We start from the raw sequence: 20,974 nt of genomic DNA, 5'->3' as shown, positions 1-20,974 counted from the left end.
TCTTCTTTAATATGTGGTGATTATGTAGAAAATAAAGGATATTGAGAATGAAACATTCTGAGCCAGAGCTAAAGGTACAGTAGTTTTATAAGTGTCACAAAAAGACAACATTGGGCTTAAAGAGTTTCCAAACTGAGACGTAGGGCCACATTCATATATTGATAGACAAGTTAGAGAGATTGTTTCCCTTCCAAATTCTGCAAATATGGACAACCAAGCATAGCTGTGGGAGGTAGGGGTGCTGAGCAGCACCCCCTGATAAATCAGAAATTAGTGAACTAAGCCTTTATTACTCCTGTACGAGCGGACAAAAATAGTTGTCAGCAGCGCGGGTAGAACAAAAACTCTCAGCAGTAAGATAGGAGGTTATCTTTCCAAGTTAAGCCAGAAAGGACAACCAAACAAATATTAATACAAGTACGATAGATGTTCTCCATATATAGGAAACCCACAAAATAATGAATGCTTTCAAAAATATTAGTTTTTGATAGCATGATAGTTGGATTGGTCAAGTTGACCAATGTTGCTATTTCAGACAAAATATGACTTAATTTCCGATGTAAATACCATTACACAATATTCTCAATGCTTTTGATCCATTTTGATGTGATTTTTATAGAATTTCGCAATTTTCTACCGTCGAAGCCTAATGTTGCATTTTTGCTGTTTCCAGAAATTCCTTCTACAAACAAAATAAAAAAACCTGATTATTTTTAATATCAGAGGCCTATTACAAGTATTTCTCAAGGGTAATAACATTTTTTTCCTCATTTGGATCTATGCTTGGGTCTCGCAGGGTTAAAGATTTATAATACATACAGCTTTGAAAGTTCCTCATTTTCCAAAGACACAGTCAGTCAGTCAGTCAGACAGTCAGACAGTCAGACAGTCAGTCAGACACAGTTGCAGTTGAATAGGACATACATACACAACATACTTCTTATTTGATCCTTCCTACTATTCTATCTGTTGGCAAAAAAAGGTACGTTATTTAATAATGTCATAATAAATGTATAGGAGCGAATACTTATTTACTCATCAAAATAGCTCCAGTTTTATTGATTATACTCGGTAACACTTTATATTATGGTGCCCTTATTACTCAAATATATATATATATATTTTGGTAATTGATTGGAACATTTTACTGTGTAGTTATTCCTGTGAGTACAGTGTAATAAGTATTGTAATTACTCATTGTTACAGTGTGCTTGTACTTACAGCAGTAACCCTAACCCTTACCCTAACCCTAAGTACAGGGTAAGTCCAGCATAACAATGAGTAACTACAATACTTGTTACACTACAGGAACAATTACACAGCAATAAAGGCACTGGAATGTAAAATGTAACCGTTAAAGAGGAATTTACACTGTGTTAGCACCATCAAATCTTATTACAATCTGTGCATATACACACTCGGGAAGAATATGATGTATTTGTTTACATTTTGTGACAAGCAAGCATAAAGATGTGCAAATGTTCATGTTTTCATCCATTCATAGAATGTTTGGAAATGACGTAGAGTCAGGTATTTGTAAAAATTCTATATTAATACAAATGGGAAAGTGGCGGTGCGTTTGGGCAATTAATAGACACTTCATTAAATAAAAACACTGGACACAGACCGCTGCGCCATAACTAATCAGAGCTATACGGGTGTGTGCCATTCACTTTGATATTGCACTGCACTGGACTGTGTGTTTACAGGCAGCAGCACAGCACGACTTTGGTTAGATCATTGTTTTGAAAGCAGTAGCACACAGCAGTAGTCACAAAAGAAACCTGAATGGTTTTCTGCAAATATATAAATACCACGGGAGTCTTACTTTTGGGAACTTTACAGTCCTATTGATCAATCAACCAACAGTTACGCTCTTAGAAAAAAAGGTGTTCTTCGGTTTGTCCTCATAGGGGAACCCTTTTTGGTGCTGGCTAGAACCCTTTGCAGAGTGATCTAGAACCCTCTATATAGGGCAGCAGAAAGATCAGCAACTGCAAATACAGAGGTTATGAGTTCAAATCTCATGGTCCAGTTTCACTTTTTTATCTGGATCAGAATGATCCGGATTCTGTAATCCGCTTTTTTGCAATCCAGGATCAGATTGATCTGGCTGTTTTTGAGCTGTTTTTTCTGTGAATCGAATAGATTTAAATGTTAGAATTGCGTTTTTCAAAATGGAAATGTTTTATTCTGATCCTCCAGATGGGGATCCGGATTTGGTAATCCAATCTGACCTTTAATCAGGATTAAATCTTGTTTTTTGCATTTTTCAAAACTCAAAAGTGGTGATTAGGATAGTTTTGATGCCGAAAATCAGGACTACCTTGATCCCATTCTAATCCAGATTAATCAATTTGAAAAACTGGCCCCTGATGACTGGTAAAGCTAATGTCTTGAGAACATTTTACAAACGTCCTAACATGGTCCTCAATGACGTCCTGGTAACTTGCAGGGAACTCAGCAGCACAGAGGAGGTCGTTCACTACCTTTACCAAGGCAGTTTCAGTGCTATGCATAGGCCAGAAGCCCGACTGGAGGGGTACGAAAGTTCATGAGAGGCCCTGTGTTGGATTTGTGATGCTACCACCCACTCAAGCACTTACATTAGCCTCGTACAAATCATCCTGATCTCGCGAGCTCACATTCTGTTTCGACCGAATGTGAGATCACAATGGTTTGTACGAGGCTATATGATTTGGGCTAATGTGTCGTATGGAGGTTACTACAGTTCCACTGTGATGCCTAGACGTTTTGGAATTCTAACCCCTGTTAAAACATTGTGTGTTTGTGCTACAGACTGCTCGACTATGACTCTCACAAGCCACACAAGAGTTGTTAGAATGTAAGACGTTTCCAGGACATAGTGTCTATAATACTGTAATAAGCTAACATAGTTGCTGTCACAAACTCCAAACTCCATACAGTTTTCACTGACTAGTTGGATATTATTTCCAACTGAGCAAACAATTTCTGTACTTACAGCATTCTTATAAATTCATTTTTCATTAGGTTTTTTACATTGACATCTGTCAAATCAAGTTCAATTTCCTGTAGTCCACGATCAGCTCCTTTGTTGAGGGAGAGGTTGTTGTCCTGGCACCACACTGCCAGGTCTCTGATCCCCTACCTAATAGGCTTTCTTGTTGTCGTTGGTGATCAGGCCTACCACCGCTGTGTCGTCAGTAAACTTAATGATGGTGTTGGAGTTGTGCGCTGCCACACAGTCGTGGGGGATTAGGGAGTACAGGAGAGGACTAAGCATGCACCCCTGAGGTGCCCATGTGTTGAGAATCAGCATGGTGGATGTGTTGTCGCCTACCCTCACCACCTAGGGGTGACCCGTCAGGAAGTCCAGGATCCAGTTACAGAGGGAGGTGTTCAGTTCCAGGGTCCTGAGCTTAGTGATGAGCCTGGAGGGCACTATGGTGTTGAACGCTGAGCTGTAGTCAATGAACAGAATTCTCAGAAAGATGTTCCTCTTGTCCAGGTTGGAGAGGGCAGTGTGGAGTGCAATAGAGATTGCGTCATCTGTGGATCTGTTAGTGCGGTATGCGAATTGGAGATGGTCCAGGGTTCCTGGGATGAGGTTGTTGATGTGAGCCACCAGCCTTTCAAAGCATTTCATGGCTACAGAAATGAAAGCTACAAGGCGATAGTGACTTAGACAGGTTACTTGAAGAGAGCAGGCAAGAAGATTGTCAGGTGTCCTACCCCATAGCAACCACCTGATTCTGGCAACCTAGCAGTGGCCTGGTCACAGAGGTCACTGGGAGTTTGGGCAGACAGTTTATGACCCCCTAGTCTCTCTGGCAGCATCAGGGGATAGGTGGAGCAAGTCTCACAGGCAGGGGAATCCGTAACAGGTCTACCTCTATACTATGAATAAATGCCACACAGTGGATGTTGACTGTAAAAAAAAGAAATCCTTAATTTCACATGCAGAGGTAATACAAGCCAATAACAGTGTTATTCCCTCTGCTCCTTCCTGACAGAGACATGGCTGGCGCTTTAAGATTCCTCCTCAGTGGCTGTCTGCTGCAAGGTGGGTGGCTGTGGGAGTTGGGATCACTGGCCAAGGTCAGGGGTGAAAGTAAGGTGGTACGGTCCAGTATGGTGTCCAAGCAAAATAAATAGTGGAGGTACGCCGTACCGGTAAAACATGAGCCTATCACAATAATAAAGAAAAAAATATCATAAGAAGTAGGCTATTACAGTATTATTTATCATTACCGCATGTCAGAGGCATGAAACATTTGTGAATTTACTTGAAAACGTGTGGTATAGCCCACGCTCCATAATGTGATGTGGTTCGGGTGGAGGAACGTGCTCGGGTACAGCCTAGTAAAGGGGCCACTTAAAGTGTTTCCGATGACGCAATCAGATGTAAACATCATGACTGGTTGTGTTTATGACATAAATAAAGGTAATACATTTTAAAAGTTAAATGACAAATCTTTATGACTTGGCCCACAGAGATCCTATTGAATTAACATGGATTCTATAACTAATTCTATGATTAGGCCCATAAAAATGCACACATAAGTGGTCCCGTACCGAGAAGAAATTAAACCTACTTTCACCCCTGGCTAAGATGATATGTGCAGCAGCAATGTCTGGTAATAATAATGAATTAGTTCTTGATACACACTCACACCCTAACATATGTCCTATGTTGATCGTAAATATAAAAATTCAAATAAAGTGTCACCCAGCTGGAAAAATGGATTTACAGAGAAAGCTGGTGCTGAAATACAGTACATCTAAAACGCTGTCTTTGTTGAATTGAATGAGTCGCATGGAACTCTATAAAGACTTGTGCTGTTGTGTGTGTGTGTGTTTTAGGTGTTCTCTGTGCAGATTGGACAGCCTTGATGCCTCAGAGTATAAAGGCTCTGAAGGGATCATGTGTGCGCATTCCCTGCTCATTTACACTTGGTTCTTTGGAGTCAGTGGACTATAATCCCTGCCTAAAAACTCACTCATGTAATGCCATTTGGATGAGAGGTGGAACAGATAAGACAAACACAGTAGGCTCCAGTCCATCTGGGAACTTGAACCAGAAAGACTGTACTACAATCCTGGACAACATGCCTACTGGTGACACGTATTACCTCAGACTAGAATGTGGCAATTGTGTCAAGTTTAATTTTGGCACACCTGTTCAAGTCAATATCGCAGGTAGGACACATAGCTATCCAATCAAACGGAATTATTGACCACACATGATTCTATACACTTTACCTCGACAAAACTACATGAAATTGTCTTAAACATATTTGTGATTATAGACTTTGTTTTCACATCTTTTTGATCAATTGATTGATTATCATTGATTGTGGGTGTTTTTGTTCCTTTTAGTTTAATTGAGCTAGGAACATGTCTTTCTATTCTAGACGCTCCCCCCACACCCACTCTAACCCCAGCTACAGTGGAAGTGAGGGAGGGGACCTCAGTGAGTTTGATTTGCTCTGCTGCAGCCCCATGTCCCTCTCGCCACCCAACTCTGACATGGACCCCCAGTCTGGGTCAAAGTGTGGAGAGACTACAGGAGAATCAAGATAAAACTCAAGTCAAGACCTCTTCTCTGACCTTCACTGCTTCATACCTCCATCATGAACAGTACATCTCCTGCACTGCTCTCTACAAACAACAAGACGACAGGAATGTCAAGTCACCTGAAACTAGTCTGACCGTCACGGTTCTATGTAAGATCATTTGGACTTTTTTTCCACCTCATATTAGCATCAGTTGGTTGGTTTTATTTCAGTCAAACATGAATAAGATTGTGTGCACTTTCTCTAAGTTTCTCCCAAGAACACCTCAGTGTCAGTCAGTCCCTCTGGTCCAGTGGTAGAGGGCAGCTCCGTGACTCTGACCTGCAGCAGCAATGCCAACCCAGCAGTGAGCTACACCTGGTACAGAGTCAATGGAGTTCAAGTGACAACAATGGGGTCTAGCAGAATGCTAACTATCCAGGTGTCTGCAAACAACAGTCTGTTCTACTGTGAAGCCAGAAATGACCATGGAACCGAGAACTCCTCTGTCATTCAACTAGATTTGCCATGTAAGTACTTGCACTATCTCAGTAGCAATGGGTGCAATGGTGGCACCACTAAATTCACTTGTTTCAAACATTGTCCCTGTTTTTCAGATCCTCCCATGTATACCTCAGTGTTAGTCAGTCCCTCTGGTCCAGTGGTAGAGGACAGTTCTGTGACTCTGACCTGCAGCAGCAATGCCAACCCAGCAGTGAAGACCTACAACTGGTACAGAGTCAATGGAGTTCAGGGGACATCAATAGGACATGGAGAGAAACATCAGACCCAGGTGTCCACAGATCAAAGAAAGTTCTACTGTGAAGCCAGAAATGTCCATGGAACACAGAACTCATCAGTCTTTGAACTGGATGTAATGTGTAAGTATACAATGAAATACTATGGATGAGCGCTAGTATTTGAGTACTCAGGTACTCGATTCAAGGTTTGTATTTGTGTACTATAATCAAATGCAAGTACTCAAAATGTACAAATGCAACTATTTAGCTGGTTAAATTTATAAGCACTGACATTTCAACTCTAAGATGTATTTGATGTTTTGAGAATACAGTATGTCAAATGCAGTGAAAAAAAATTCAGTTTGTTTTTCAGTTGTGTAAAGAATAACCAGCGCAACCAGTACAACTCACATGTATTTTTACGAGAGTACTCAAACACTGATGTTTTTTCAAATGCCCATCCATATTAAATACAAGTATTGAACATTTCTTTGCAATCACTTTGTACAGTTGAAGTCAGAAGTTTACATACACCTTAGCCAAATACATAAACACAGTATTTCACAATTCCTGACATTTAATCCTAGTAAAAATTCCCTGTCTTAGGTCAGTTAGGATCACCACTTTATTTTAAGAATGTGAAATGTCAGAATAAAAGTAGAGAGAATGATTTATTTCAGATTTTATTTCTTTCATCACGTTCCCAGTGGGTCAGAAATTTATATACACTCAATTTGTATTTGGTTACATTGCCTTTAAATTGTTTAACTTGGGTCAAACGTTTTGGGTAGCCTTCCACAAGCGTCCCACAATAAGTTGGGTGAATTTTGGCCCATTCCACCTAACAGAGCTGGTGTAACTGAGTCAGGTTGTAGGCCTCCTTGCTTGCACACACTTTTTCAGTTCTGCCCACAAATTTTCTATGGGATTGAGGTCAGGACTTTGTGATGGCCACTCCAATACCTTGACTTTGTTGTCTTTAAGCCATTTTGGCACAACTTTGGAAGTATGCTTGGGGCCATTGTCCATTTGGAAGACCCATTTGCGACCAAGCTTTAACTTCCTGACTGATGTCTTGAGATGTTGCTTCAATATATCCACATAATGTTCCTGCCTCATGATGCCATTTATTTTGTGAAGTGCACCAGTCCCTCCTGCAGCAAAGCACCCCCACAACATGATGCTGCCACCCCCATGCTTCACGGTTGGGATGGTGTTCTTCGGCTTGCAAGCCTCCCCCTTTTTCCTCAAAACATAACAATGGTCATTATGTCCAAACAGTTCTATATTTGTTTCATCAGACCAGAGGACATTTCTTCCAAAAGTACGATCTTTGTCCCCATGTGCAGTTGCAAACGTTAGTCTGGCTTTTTTATGGTGGTTTTGGAGCAGTGGCTTCTTCCTTGCTGAGCGGCCTTTCAGGTTATGTCGATATAGGACTCGTTTTACTGTGGATATAGATACTTTTGTACCCGTTTCCTCCAGCATCTTCACAAGGTCCTTTGCTGTTGTTCTGGGATTGATTTGCACTTTTCGCACCAAAGTACATTCATCTCTAGGAGACAGAACGCGTCTCCTTCCTGAGCGGTATGATGGCTTCGTGGTCCCATGGTGTTCATGCTTGCATACTATTGTTTGTACAGATGAACGTGGTACCTTCAGGCATTTGGAAATGGCTCCCAAGGATGAACCAGACTTGTGGAGGTCTACAATATCTTTTTCTGATGTCTTGGCTGATTTCTTTTGATTTTCCCATGATGTCAAGCAAAGAGACACTGAGTTTGAAGGTAGGCCTTGAAATACATCCACAGGTACACCTCCAATTGACTCAAATGATGTCAATTAGCCTATCAGAAGCTTCTAAAGCCATGACATCATTTTCTGGAATTTTCCAAGCTGTTTAAAGGCACAGTCAACTTAGTGTATGTAAACTTCTGACCCACTGGAATTGTGATACAGTGAATTATAAGTGAAATAATCTGCCTGTAAACAATTGTTGGAAAAATGACTTGTGTCATGCACAAATTAGATGTCCTTACCGACTTGCCAAAACTATAGTTTGTTAACAAGAAATTTGTGGAGTGGTTGAAAAATGAGTTTTAATGACTCTAACCTAAGTGTATGTAAACTTCTGACTTCAACTGTGTATATATATATATATATATATATATATATATATATATATATATATATATATACACACACACACACATTAGTATTTTCTTCTTTAGACTCCCCAAAGAACACCTCCGTGTCAGTCAGTCCCTCTGGTTCAGTGATAGAGGGCAGTTCTGTGACTCTGACCTGCAACAGCAATGCCAATCCAGCAGTGAAGACCTACACCTGGTACACAATCAGGGGAGCTCGGGAGATACCAGTGAAGAATATGCCAGAGCTAACTGTCCAGGTGTTGACAGATAACAGCAAGTTCTACTGTGAGGCCAAAAATGACCATGGAATCCAGAAATCCTCTGCCTTTCAACTAGATATGATGTGTAAGTACACAATAAAATTAATATGTATAATATTTTTGTACTATACACACAAAAATAATTGTTCTATATAGTGCCAAATTAGGGTTCTTTGGCTTGTAGCCATAGTGGATCTTTTGTTGGTGTTATAAATATATATATACAAAAATAAGCTTCTATAAATAACCATGCTCATAAGGTTTTAAATGGAACCTCTGTGGTGATATAAAGAACCCTTTCCTAAGGTTCTATAAAGAATCTTTAATAAAAGGTTCTGAAGAGCACCAAAACAGGGTTCTGCTATGGTTACAACCCTTTTGGGGGCTATATAGAACCCTTTTTCATGTTTTTTTTAATATAGAATCTTTATGGACAATAGTTTTATAAAGATACTTCCTTGATCTCAAAGGTTCTTTGTAAATCTTTTTGAAGAACCATACAGGGTTCATTATTTTGTTTAACCAAATTATATTGTTAAAGGTCCAATGCAGCCATTTTTATCTCAATATCTTATATCTGAATAGCAATTAAGTACCTAACTGGGATTGTTTCAAATAAAAATTTGTCAAAAAGAAACAAAAATATCTTCTTAGCAGAATAATTTCTGTCACCAGGCAGGCCAAAATTCCATCCCACCAAAACAGGCGAAGATTTCAGACCATCTTTTCAAACAGCTATTACGTTAAAAGGCCGTTATCATACGTTTTTACAATTTCACAGTATTATTCCAACCTCATTGTCACGTCTGTCTGAAGAATGGGACCAAGGCGCAGCGTGTGTATCGTTCCACATTTTATTTTAACTGTGAAACTATGCAAGACATACAAATAAACAAAACAACAAACCGTGACGAAGAGGTGCAACATACACTAACTCAAAACAATCTCCCACAAAACCTAGTGGGAAAAACAACAACTTAAATGTGATCCCCAATTAGAGACGACGATAACCAGCTGCCTCTAATTGGAGATCATCCCAAAAAAACAACAGCATAGAAATACAGAAACTAGAACCCAACATAGAAATACATAAACTAGACAAAACCCCAACATAGAAAAAAGAAACTAGAACCAACATAGACATAAATAAACTAGACAAAACCCCCTGTCACGCCCTGACCTACTCTACCATATAAAATAAAAGCTTTCTATGGTCAGGACGTGACACTCATAGTGTGGAAATATACACTGAGTGTACATAACATTAAGAACACCTGCTCATTCCATGACATAGACTCACCATGTGATTCCAGGTGAAGGCTATGATCCCGTATTGATGTCACTTGTTAAATCCACTTCAATCAGTGTAGATGTAGTGGAGGAGACGGGTTGAAGAAGGATTTTTAAGCCTTGAGACAATTAACACATGGATTGTATATGTGCGCTATTCAGAGGGTGAATGAGCAAGACCAAATATTTTAGTGCCTTTGAACAGGGTATGGCAGTAGGTGCCAGGCGCACGGGTTTGTGTCAAGATCTGTAAACCTGCTGTGTTTTTCACGCTCAACAGTTTTCCGTGTGTATCAAGAATTGTCCACCATCCAAAGGACATCCAGCCGTCTTGTCAGAGCTGTGGGACTCTTTTGACACCTTGTAGAGTCCTTTCCCCGATGAATTGAGGCTGTTATGAGGGAAAAAGGAGACGGGGACGAGGGGTGCAACTCAATATTAAGAAGGTGTTCCTAATGCTTGATAGAATCAGTTTATATGAAACACAGGAATACCTATTTTTGACAGCACTGGGCTTTTAAAATTCTTTAGGTGTTATAACTGTGTTAATTGACAAGTTGAGTCAGGTGTGCCAGCTCTAGAACAGCTGGAGACATCTGAGGAGAGAATGGTTCTCAGTCGAGTATTTCAGGAGTATTTCACAAGACACTGTGACTGACCGTAGTCATAATGATGATGAAATAGCATAACACAAAAAGATAAGATAAACTGGAATGACACTCTCACTCGTGGTTGCACAAGAAGAGCTGTGCGCAAACCACATCCCAAAATATTTGAATGAGCCGCCGCCCCTTACATTTTAACTTTCACAAAGAGAGGAAAGAATCAATGAAGAGCTCAAAGGGTTCTTTGAGCCGTCACTCTTCCATAATAACCCTGGAGGAACCCTATTCTCTAAGTGTGTAGCCAGTATCATAACACACACTATGCTTACTTTTTTCATTCATTAGCTGTTGTTCCTTCCCCTCAGACCCTCCCAAGAACACCTCAGTGTCAGTCAGTCCCTCTGGTTCAGTGGTAGAGGGCAGCTCTGTGACTCTGACCTGCAGCAGCGATGCCAATCCAGCAGTGAGCTACACCTGGTACAGAGTCAATGGAGTTCAGGTGACATCAATAGGACATGGAGACAAACATCAGACCCAGGTGTACACAGATCACAGACAGTTTTACTGTGGTGCCACAAATGACCATGGCACTAAGAACTCATCAGTCATTGAACTGAATGTATTGTGTAAGTATAATTCTGGAACTATTGTTTGTACTCAATTTTAGTTGTGAGGATAGCACCAAGTTTTACAACTTTTTACAGCCTTTTTACTGTTTTTACACCTGTCTCTTCAGTTCCTCCCAAGAACACCTCAGTGTCAGTCAGTCCCTCTGGTTCAGTGGTAGAGGGCAGCTCTGTGACTCTGACCTGCAGCAGCAATGCCAACCCAGCTGTGAAAAACTACACCTGGTACAGAGTCAATGGAGGCCAAGTGACACGAATTGCTAATGAAAAAGAGTTAAAAACGGAAGCATCTACAGACAACCACCAGTTTTACTGTGAGGCCAGAAATGACCATGGGACAAAGAACTCATCAATCATTCTACTGAATGTGCTATGTAAGTACAACATTTCAAACATACTGGGGCCTCAAGTAATAACTTATTAAACAACAAAAAAAAACATGTAGAACATTTTAATTGCATATTTTTTGTTGTTTTCCAGACCCACCAAAAAACATCTCAGTGTCAGTCAGTCCCTCTAGTTCAGTGGTAGAGGGCAGCCCTGTGACTCTGACCTGCAGCAGCAATGCCAACCCAGCGGGGAGCTACACCTGGTACAGAGTCAATCAAGAACAGGTCACAGAAGTGGGGTCTAGCAGAATGCTAACTATCAAGGTACCAGCAGACAACAGCCAGTTCTATTGTGAGACCAGAAATCGTCTTGGATTCCAGAACTCATCTGTCACTCAACTAGATGGGATGTGTAAGTGCAAAATAAAAACAAATGTACACAATATTTTAGCACTATGGCTAGTGTCATAACACACTCTAAACTACCTGTTTCCATACAATATGCTTCTTCACTTCTTCAGATCCTCCCAAGAACACCTCATTGTCGGTCAGTCCCTCTGGTTCAGTGGTAGAGGGCAGCTCTGTGACTCTGACCTGCAGCAGCAATGCCAACCCAGCAGTGAAGACCTACACCTGGTACAGAGTCAATGGGAATGAGGGAGTCATTGTAGGATCTGGACAGAGCTTCACCTTCAATAAGATTGCTATCAATGATAGTGGGCGGTACTATTGCGAAACAGAGAACAAGCATGGGGTGGACAACTCAACAACTACTAACATAGATGTGAAATGTAAGTTGTTACACTTCCATATCCTGTGAACATACTTTAAAGGGGCAGTGCAGTCAAAAACGTGATTCAAAAAATGATATTTCCAAGCACTGAGGTCAGTGCTTAAAATAAAAATAAAAAAATCCTGGAATTTCAGCCTATTCATGTGGGATGGAGTTTCAGGCCCACAGCACGTCATCACAATCTGATGTAATTATTCTGACCTGTCATCTTTATTTGTATATAGTATGTATCCTCCTACTTTTAAGTGGTAAGTGGGGGGTAGGCTCTAGAGTGTCTGGACCAGGGGTTCCCAAACTTTTTCACTCATTTTTTCCACCATTGGGAAATATCTCTCCCCCTGCGAGCACACAAAACATCTATTTCTTTTTTTTAACCCCTTTTTCATGGTATCCAATTGGTAGTAGTTACTGTCCTGTCTCATCGCTGCAACTCCCATACAGACTCGGGAGAGGCATGCATCCTCCGAAACACAACCCAACCAAACCAAGCCAAGCCAAGCCGCACTGCTTCTTGACACAACACACATCCAACCCGGAAGCCAGCCGCACCAATGTATCAGAGGAAACACTGTACACCTAGCGACCTGGTCAGCATGCACTGCGCCCAGCCAGCCACAGGAGTTGCTAGTGCACAATGAGACAAGGATATCCCTGCCGGCCAAACCCGGATGACACTGGGCCAATTGTGCATCGCCCCATGAGCCTCCCGGTCGCGGCCGGCTGCGGCAGAGCCTAGGCTCGAACCCAGAATCACTGGTGGCACAGCTAGCACTGCGATGCGGTGCCTCAGACCACTGCGCCACCCGGGAGGCCCCTAGCAAAACATCTATTTCTATGGGCACAAGCACTGTTCATGACACAAACTGTTCACACCCCTCTTGTTGATGGAGAGAAAATTTGGCAGGCTTATTAAAGCTTATTTCCTGCAATTCTACACATTCTGTCATTGAGTGCAGAGAACATTTTGCAGTTTTAAAGCAAAGTTTCTTGTAAGTCTATACATTTTGCCATGTCTAATGTGTATTCATGTGATATTTCAGCATCACAAACATTACAACAAAATCTATGAGCTAAAACATCTAGCTAAAAAAAAACAGAAGCTGACATGGGCTACTTGATTTTGACATTTCTGACAAGTTACAAATATCTCTCCAAGGTATGAAATGACTGACATGACATGAAGAAAACTGATGGTTCACTACCAAATTACGAAAATGCACCTTGTGCATTCTATTATTACAACTTTCAAGTGTAAGTTGAAAGCCGGACTGAGTTCCTTTAAACGCGTTCCATGACTTATTAAACATTATACAACGGGTGGGTCTAATCCTGAATGCTGATTGGTTAAAACCACATTCCAGCCGGTGTCTATTCCACAAATTATCACCAGCTAAATCTATGATGTTAAAATGCCTATATACTGTGTTCCATCTGAATGTGCAGTCCACTGTCTAATCAGCCCAGACTGGCACTTTATAAACTTGATCTCCACTATAAAAAGCATATTGACATTCTCTCACATTTCTTTTAGACTAACATTTAGTTTTCAACAGAGGACATTTGTATAAACCTTGCTGTCTGTCTCTCTGACATTTGCAACATTGTTTCAATATTAAAATTAGATCTCCAGATGTCCCATAGTAATGAACGTGTCGGTAGTAGGGATGAGACAGACAGGCAGGCAGCTTTTCTCAGCCAGTTAAAATCATGAATAACATCATTTTTATGGATATATACAAAGAACTATCAATAGAAAACAGGTAAAACAAAACAATGTGTAATTAGGTTGCTGTCTTTCCAGATTCTGTTTAATGGGATTGTGTTAGCTGTGTTGCTGGCTAGCTCCTCTGAACAAGTGTCCTGACAAGAGACCACATTTTCAATGCCAGGCGAAGTTGCGCCTCATTAGCTCATTGTTATGGATGTATCCAAATAAATGTCACTAGAAAACAGCTTAAACAAATGCAAATGCCACTACTTTGCTGTTATTCTGGCTACACTGTTTGACATGACTGTCAGTTAGCCGTAGTTCGCTAGCTAGCAAGCAAGGGATAAGAACGTTGCCAGCCAATTATGGCAATGGACATTTAGAACCAACGACTGGGTTGCATCCAATAGATACAGAACACAAAGACTGAACGACTGGGTCGCGTCTCTGGCAACCGAACTAATAGAACGAACAACCAGCCAGCTTGGGTAGAAACCCTAGATTTGTGTTGGGATTATGTCTTGTGGAAGGATGCAATAGTATGAATAAATTCATAAAAATAATGTTTTTAATTAAAATACGTAAGTCATTATTTGAATATGTTGGTGTCCTGTTGTATAAAAGTGATAATGCCCTCGAATGCCGGTGTTTGGAGGATATATTGGTACAGTTTGCCTGCCCTCAACTTTGTCTCGGCCCTAACAACTCTCCTTCCAGACTCACATTAAGCATCTCCAATCCAAAATTAATCTAGAATCGGCTTCCTATATCGCAACAAAGCATCCTTCACTCATGCTGCCAAACACACCTTCGTAAAACTGACCATCCTACCGATCCTCGACTTCGGTGATGTCATCTATAAAATAGCCTCCAACACTCTACTCAACAAACTGGATGCAGTCAATCACAGTGCCATCCGTTTTGTCACCAAAGCCCCATACACTACCCACCATTGCAACCTGTACGCTCTCGTTGGTTGGCCCTCGCTTCATACTTGTCGCCAAACCCACTGGCTACAGGTTATCTACAAGTCTCTGCTAGGTAAAGCCCCGCCGTATCTCAGCTCACTGGTCACCATAGCAGCACCCACTCGTAGCACGCGCTCCAGCAGGTATATCTCACTGGTCACCCCCAAAGCCAATTCCTACCTTTGGCCGCCTTTCCTTCCAGTTCTCTGCTGCCAATGACTGGAACGAACTGCAAAAATCTCTGAAGCTGGAGACTCATATCTCCCTCACTAGCTTTAAGCACCAGCTGTCAGAGCAGCTCACAGATCACTGCACCTGTACATAGCCCATCTGTAAACAGCCCATCTATCTACCTACCTCATCCCCGTACTGTATTTATTTATTTATCTTGCTCCTTTGCACCCCAGTATCTCTACTTGCACATTCATCTTCTGCACATCTACCATTCCAGTGTTTAATTGCTATATTGTAATTACTTCGCCACCATGGCCTATTTATTGCCTTAACTTACCTCATTTGCACTCACTGTATATAGACTTATTGTTTTCTTTTGTTCTACTGTATTATTGACTGTATGTTTTGTTTATTCCATGTGTAACTCTGTGTTGTTGTATGTGTTGAATTGCTACGCTTTATCTTGGCCAGGTCGCAGTTGCAAATGAGAACTTGTTCTCAACTAGCCTACCTGGTTAAATAAAGGTGAAATAAAATAAATAAATAAATGAACAACACTGTGCCAATATATCCTCCAAACACCGGCTTATCTGGCATCATCACTTAATCGAACAACAGATATAACATTTCACTGGATAATTTGTTTTGTTTTTCAGATTCACCAAAAAACAGCTCAGTGTCAGTCAGTCCCTCTAGTTCAGTGGTAGAGGGCAGCTCTGTGACTCTGACCTGCAGCAGCAATGCCAACCCAGTGGGGAGCTACACCTGGTACAGAGTCAATCAAGAACAGGTCACAGAAGTGGGGTCTAGCAGAATGCTAACTATCAAGGTACCAGCAGACAGCAGCCAGTTCTATTGTGAGACCAGAAATCGTCTTGGATCCCAGAACTCATCTGTCACTCAACTAGATGGGATGTGTAAGTGCAAAATAAAAACAAATGTACACAATATTTTTGCACTATGGCTTTTGTCATAACACACTCTAAACTACCTGTTTCCATACAATATGCTTCTTCACTTCTTCAGATCCTCCCAAGAACACCTCATTGTCGGTCAGTCCCTCTGGTTCAGTGGTAGAGGGCAGCTCTGTGACTCTGACCTGCAGCAGCAATGCCAACCCAGCAGTGAAGACCTACACCTGGTACAGAGTCAATGGGAATGAGGGAGTCATTGTAGGATCTGGACAGAGCTTCACCTTCAATAAGATTGCTATCAATGATAGTGGGCGGTACTATTGCGAAGCAGAGAACAAGCATGGGGTGGACAACTCAACAACTACTAACATAGATGTGACATGTAAGTTGATACACTTCCAAGTCCTGTGAACATATTTTAAAGGGGCAGTGCAGTCAGAAACGTGTTCTGTAAAAAAAAGATATGATATATAAATATACACTACCGTTCAAAAGTTTGGGGCCACTTAGAAATGTCCTTGTTTTTGGAAGAAAAGCAACTTTTTTGTCATTTAAAAAAACATTAAATTGATCAGAAATACAGTGTAGACATTGTTAATGTTGTAAATGACTATTGTAGCTGGAAACAGCTGATTTTTTAAATGTAATATCTACATAGGCGTACAGAGGTCCATTATCAGCAACCATCACTCCTGTGTTCCAATGACACATTGTGTTAGCTAATCCAAGCTGTAAAAGGCTAATTGATCATTAAAAAACCCTTTTGCAATCATGTTAGCACAGCTGAAAACAAGGACATTTCTAAGTGACCCCAAACTTTTGAATGGTAGTGTATATGTTTTGCATTTCAGCAAGTTCAGGCGGCATGGAGTTTTTCGCCCACAGCATGACATCACAATCTGATCTGATTATTCTCACCAATGACTAGTCATCTTCTATTTGCATGTGTATCCTCCTACTTTTAAGTCTAGACCAGGGGTTCCCAAACTTTTTCACTCAGGAGAACGCTACATGCCCGAATGCATAGTGCCAACTGTAAAGTTTGGTGGAGGAGAAATAATGTTCTGGGACAGTTTTTCATGGTTCGGGCTAGGCCCCTTAGTTCCAGTGAAGGGAAATCTTAACACTACAGCCTACAATGACATTCAAGACGATTCTGTGCTTCCAACTTTGTGGAAACAGTTTGGGGAAGGCCCTTTCCTGTTTCATCATGACAATGCCCCGTGCACAAAGGGAGGTCTATACAGAAATGGTTTGTCGAGATTGGTGTGGAAGAACTTGACTGGCCTGCACATAGCCTTGACCTCAACCCCATCGAACACCTTTGGGATCAATTGGAATGCCGACTGCGAGCCAGGCCTAATTGCCCAACAGCAGTGCCCCACCTCACTAATGCTCTTGTGGCTGAATGGAAGGAAGTCCTCGCAGCAATGTTCCAACATCTAGTGGAAAGCCTTCGCAGAAATAGTGAAGACTGTTAAAGCTGCAAAGGGGGGACCAACTCTATATTAATGCCCATGATTTTGTAATGAGATGTTCGACGAGCAGGTGTCCACTTGAGCCAGCTATTTGCTGGTTCAAGTGGGGACTCTTCAGGCTGAGGAATAAGTTTCACACATACTGATGTGCTAAATTCACACCTCAAAATTACTCAACAGCAACCCCAGCTTTGAGCTGAGCTCAACTGTAGATCTGAGTCACTAGGAACTACTGTAATGGACCTCACACTGCTTGCTTAGTGAGTACTGCTTCCACCTGATTTGGCTCACACCAAGCCTGATCTCAATACAGTTTTCTGTTCCCAAAACTAGAATCTGTTATGAATAGAGTGCAGTAAGTTTTGTAGATGTGACCCTTTGTCAAAGTTTCTAAAAGTTGTGCTGTTTACAAGGACCGCAATGGCAAATTGAGTTATTGAACACGCACACTTCACAGAGGAAGCGTTCCCTAACAGAAATATGAAAATACATGCTAGAACCCGCCAATAGGATCTCGCTAGCTCTTGCTTGGCTCTGCCCACCTCCTTGCTCGTTCTACCCACTATGCTTAATTTTCTCCCATTGAAAACGACACAGATGAACTACCTCGGGTTAGTTATAAATATTTTTGACTTAACTGTCTTCCTCCTCTGTTGTCTATAGTTGCTCCAAAGATCCTGCTCTCATCTCGCTGCATCAGAACTGCTGATCAGATCAACTGTACCTGTGAGAGTCATGGGAACCCCTCTCCCAAAGTGGAGTGGCGATTGGCTGGACAGCCTGTCAATCACTTTACTAAAACTGTCATCAGAGAGCCAATGGGCAGCACAGGCCTGAGAATCTCCCTCACCACCCACCAATCACAGGAGAAGGACATGCCCACTCTGGTCTGCCTCAGCACCAACTCTGTAGGATCTTCCAGCCTCCAGTTCTGTACTCAATGCCTGGGGAATCACCAGGGGCTGGACAAAAGCACTGACGTTCTTGAAGGTAAGTTCTTTATGTTATCAAATGCCATACATACACTTTGTGCAGCATTTGGTGTTTTTCTGCAGTAAAAGCGATTTGGATCTGGTCAAAACATAATTGTACAGTATAGGTACTTTGAAATACACAAACCAGTCATCATCATTCGTAAGGGGGTTGGACACCATAATTGACTGCAATAATGATCTTGATAACCTTGATAACAACTTTTGCAAGTCTATCAATTAAAGCTTTTTCTGTTCTCCCCTAGGTCAAGTTTCCTTACCAATCTTCATCACTGCAATATTTGTTTCGGCATTAATGACAGCACTGATATGTGCTTTACTGTATCTCCGAATGTAAGGTCATCACTCTTTTAATGTTGTGGAAATACTCCACATATTTGTGTCTTTATACTTTTTGTGCTTTACATTAACTTAGTTCCTGATTCTGAAGTGTACACTTATTAATAGCTATCTGATTTGACCAGTTTCTTGTATGATGATTTCACAGGGTTCGGGATCGTTGTTTTAAGGTACTCAGAGGTCATTACAAATATTACGACAGTGATGTGGGGATGAACCTAGTTCCAACCAGTGGTGAGAGGACACAGGTAAGCATCATCAGATTCATCCTGGAAATATGTTGATAATGAAATTACAAAAAAAAAAATAGGTTAAATGTCTATAAATGTATGTTACTGCAGGATCCTCCTGCGTCAAAAGAAGACATATACGCCAGCAGCATGATGCCGAGTCAGGCCAGGAGACAGGGATGCAAACAAGACCTAGAGGCCCCCAGTCCGGGTCCCAAACCCCTGCCTTCCTCCAAAGCCATCTCTGAGACAGACCGAACCAGCCTTCCCAGTCCTATCGCTGACACTGCTATAGATCCAGCAGAAGGCACTGCAAAGAAGGAGGGGGGTGGCGTGTTTTATTCCAGTGTGATTTGGAAGAAGAAGAAGAAGTGGATGAAGAAGAAGAATGAGGGGTCCGTGGACGGGGGAAGGGAGGCGTCTAGCGGTTCCTACCTGGAGGAAGAAAGGTGTGTGCTGGGAAATGTAGGCAGAGACAGAATAATGAAGATACTGGAGATGGATAACCTGCAGTTTCTCTAGATTTTCATGAATATAATGTGGGCCTATTGTACTTTCACAAAGATATATTGCTCTTAATGAAAATATAACGCTGTTTTTTTTCACCGCAAAACAAATAAAAACATGAAATGTCCACCTTATTGTTCTTTATTGTAGCCTAATGTAATTGTTCACAACATTTTGATGACCTACGTTCTGTATAACCTTTAATGTTTTCAAGGTATTTAAAACTCTTAAACTTATTCTAATATCATTGAATGTACCAATAGTATTTAACAAAAAACAAAAAAAATACAAAGGTGTGTTTGAAAGCTTGGCCATTTGGAAAGTAGGCTCAGGCAGACTCAGTGAGTTTTCTGTTTGAAAAGAACAAAGGGAAGGATGATGTAGTGGGTTTCGCTTTGTGAGAGGAACAGAGGGCCAACACAGACAGACAGACAGATGCTCACCACCTCCTCTGAAGGTAAGGCATGATGTTAATCTCTAGTTTTATGGGGATTTGTGACAACATTTCAATGACAGGTTGCACAAACCATTTTGGGAAATGTAAATATAATGTAAGTATCTGTACATTGTTAACAGTGTTATCCTTGGTTGACAAAGGTCATCATACATGGTCTGCTGTCTGATTATGGTTTATAACATCATTTTGTAGCCTCCAGGTACACTGTGATGCATTTCCAGTAACCTCTTCCCACAGGACCTACCCCAACATACAGTTTTCTATTTGTTATCTCATTTTTATTCACTGGGGGTGATGTCCAGAGCGACTTACAGCAGTGAGTGCATACATTTGTATTATTTTCTCGTATTGGTCCCCTCGTGGGAATCAAACCCAAAACCCTGACGTTACAAGCGCCACACTCTACCCATTGAGCCACATGGGAGCTAGTATTACAGTTTTGCTCTGGTGTCTCTGGTGCTCTGGTGTCTTCAACCAGGATCTCAGCGATCACTGCCTCATTGCCTGCATCCGTAATGGGTCCGCGGTCAAACGACGACCCCTCATCAATGTCAAACGCTCCCTAAAACACTTCAGCGAGCAGGCCTTTCTAATCGACCTGGCCCGGGTATCCTGGAAGGATATTGACCTCATTCTGTCAGTAGAGGATGCCTGTCAGATTTCTTCGTCGGAGGATGATATGGCGAAATCATCATCGGAAAATGAGGACCAATATGCAGCAGAGTTGAGATGGTTCATTTTGAACTTTTAATAAATTCCAAAACGAACATACAAAATAACAAAAACGAACGCACGATACACTGACAGTCCTGTTAGGTTTACACACACTAAACACGAAACAATCTCCCACAATTAAACAGACAAACACACCCAACTA

At 41.4% G+C, this 20,974-nt stretch overlaps 1 protein-coding gene across 1 annotated transcript; it reads left to right on the top strand.

Moving 5' to 3' along the window:
- Positions 1-852: 852 nt before the first annotated feature.
- Positions 853-19,767, top strand: LOC106605162 (sialoadhesin). The gene is made up of 17 exons (XM_014200537.3): positions 853-982; positions 3,996-4,045; positions 4,846-5,181; positions 5,397-5,708; positions 5,807-6,067; positions 6,155-6,418; positions 8,509-8,772; positions 10,948-11,208; positions 11,319-11,582; positions 11,689-11,949; positions 12,059-12,328; positions 15,837-16,097; positions 16,207-16,476; positions 18,236-18,562; positions 18,810-18,897; positions 19,052-19,151; positions 19,245-19,767. Exons 2-17 carry the CDS (start codon positions 4,000-4,002, stop codon positions 19,653-19,655), a joined length of 3,996 nt encoding a protein of 1,331 aa, XP_014056012.2. The 5' UTR covers positions 853-982; positions 3,996-3,999; the 3' UTR covers positions 19,656-19,767.
- The last annotated feature ends 1,207 nt before the right edge of the window (positions 19,768-20,974 follow it).

This window comes from Salmo salar, chromosome 05, assembly GCF_965601325.2.
Source record: "Salmo salar chromosome 05, fSalSal1, whole genome shotgun sequence".
Lineage (NCBI taxonomy): Eukaryota > Metazoa > Chordata > Actinopteri > Salmoniformes > Salmonidae > Salmo > Salmo salar.
The sequence above is the reverse complement of the archived record's forward strand: the minus strand, read 5'-3'. Positions and strand labels throughout refer to the sequence as shown.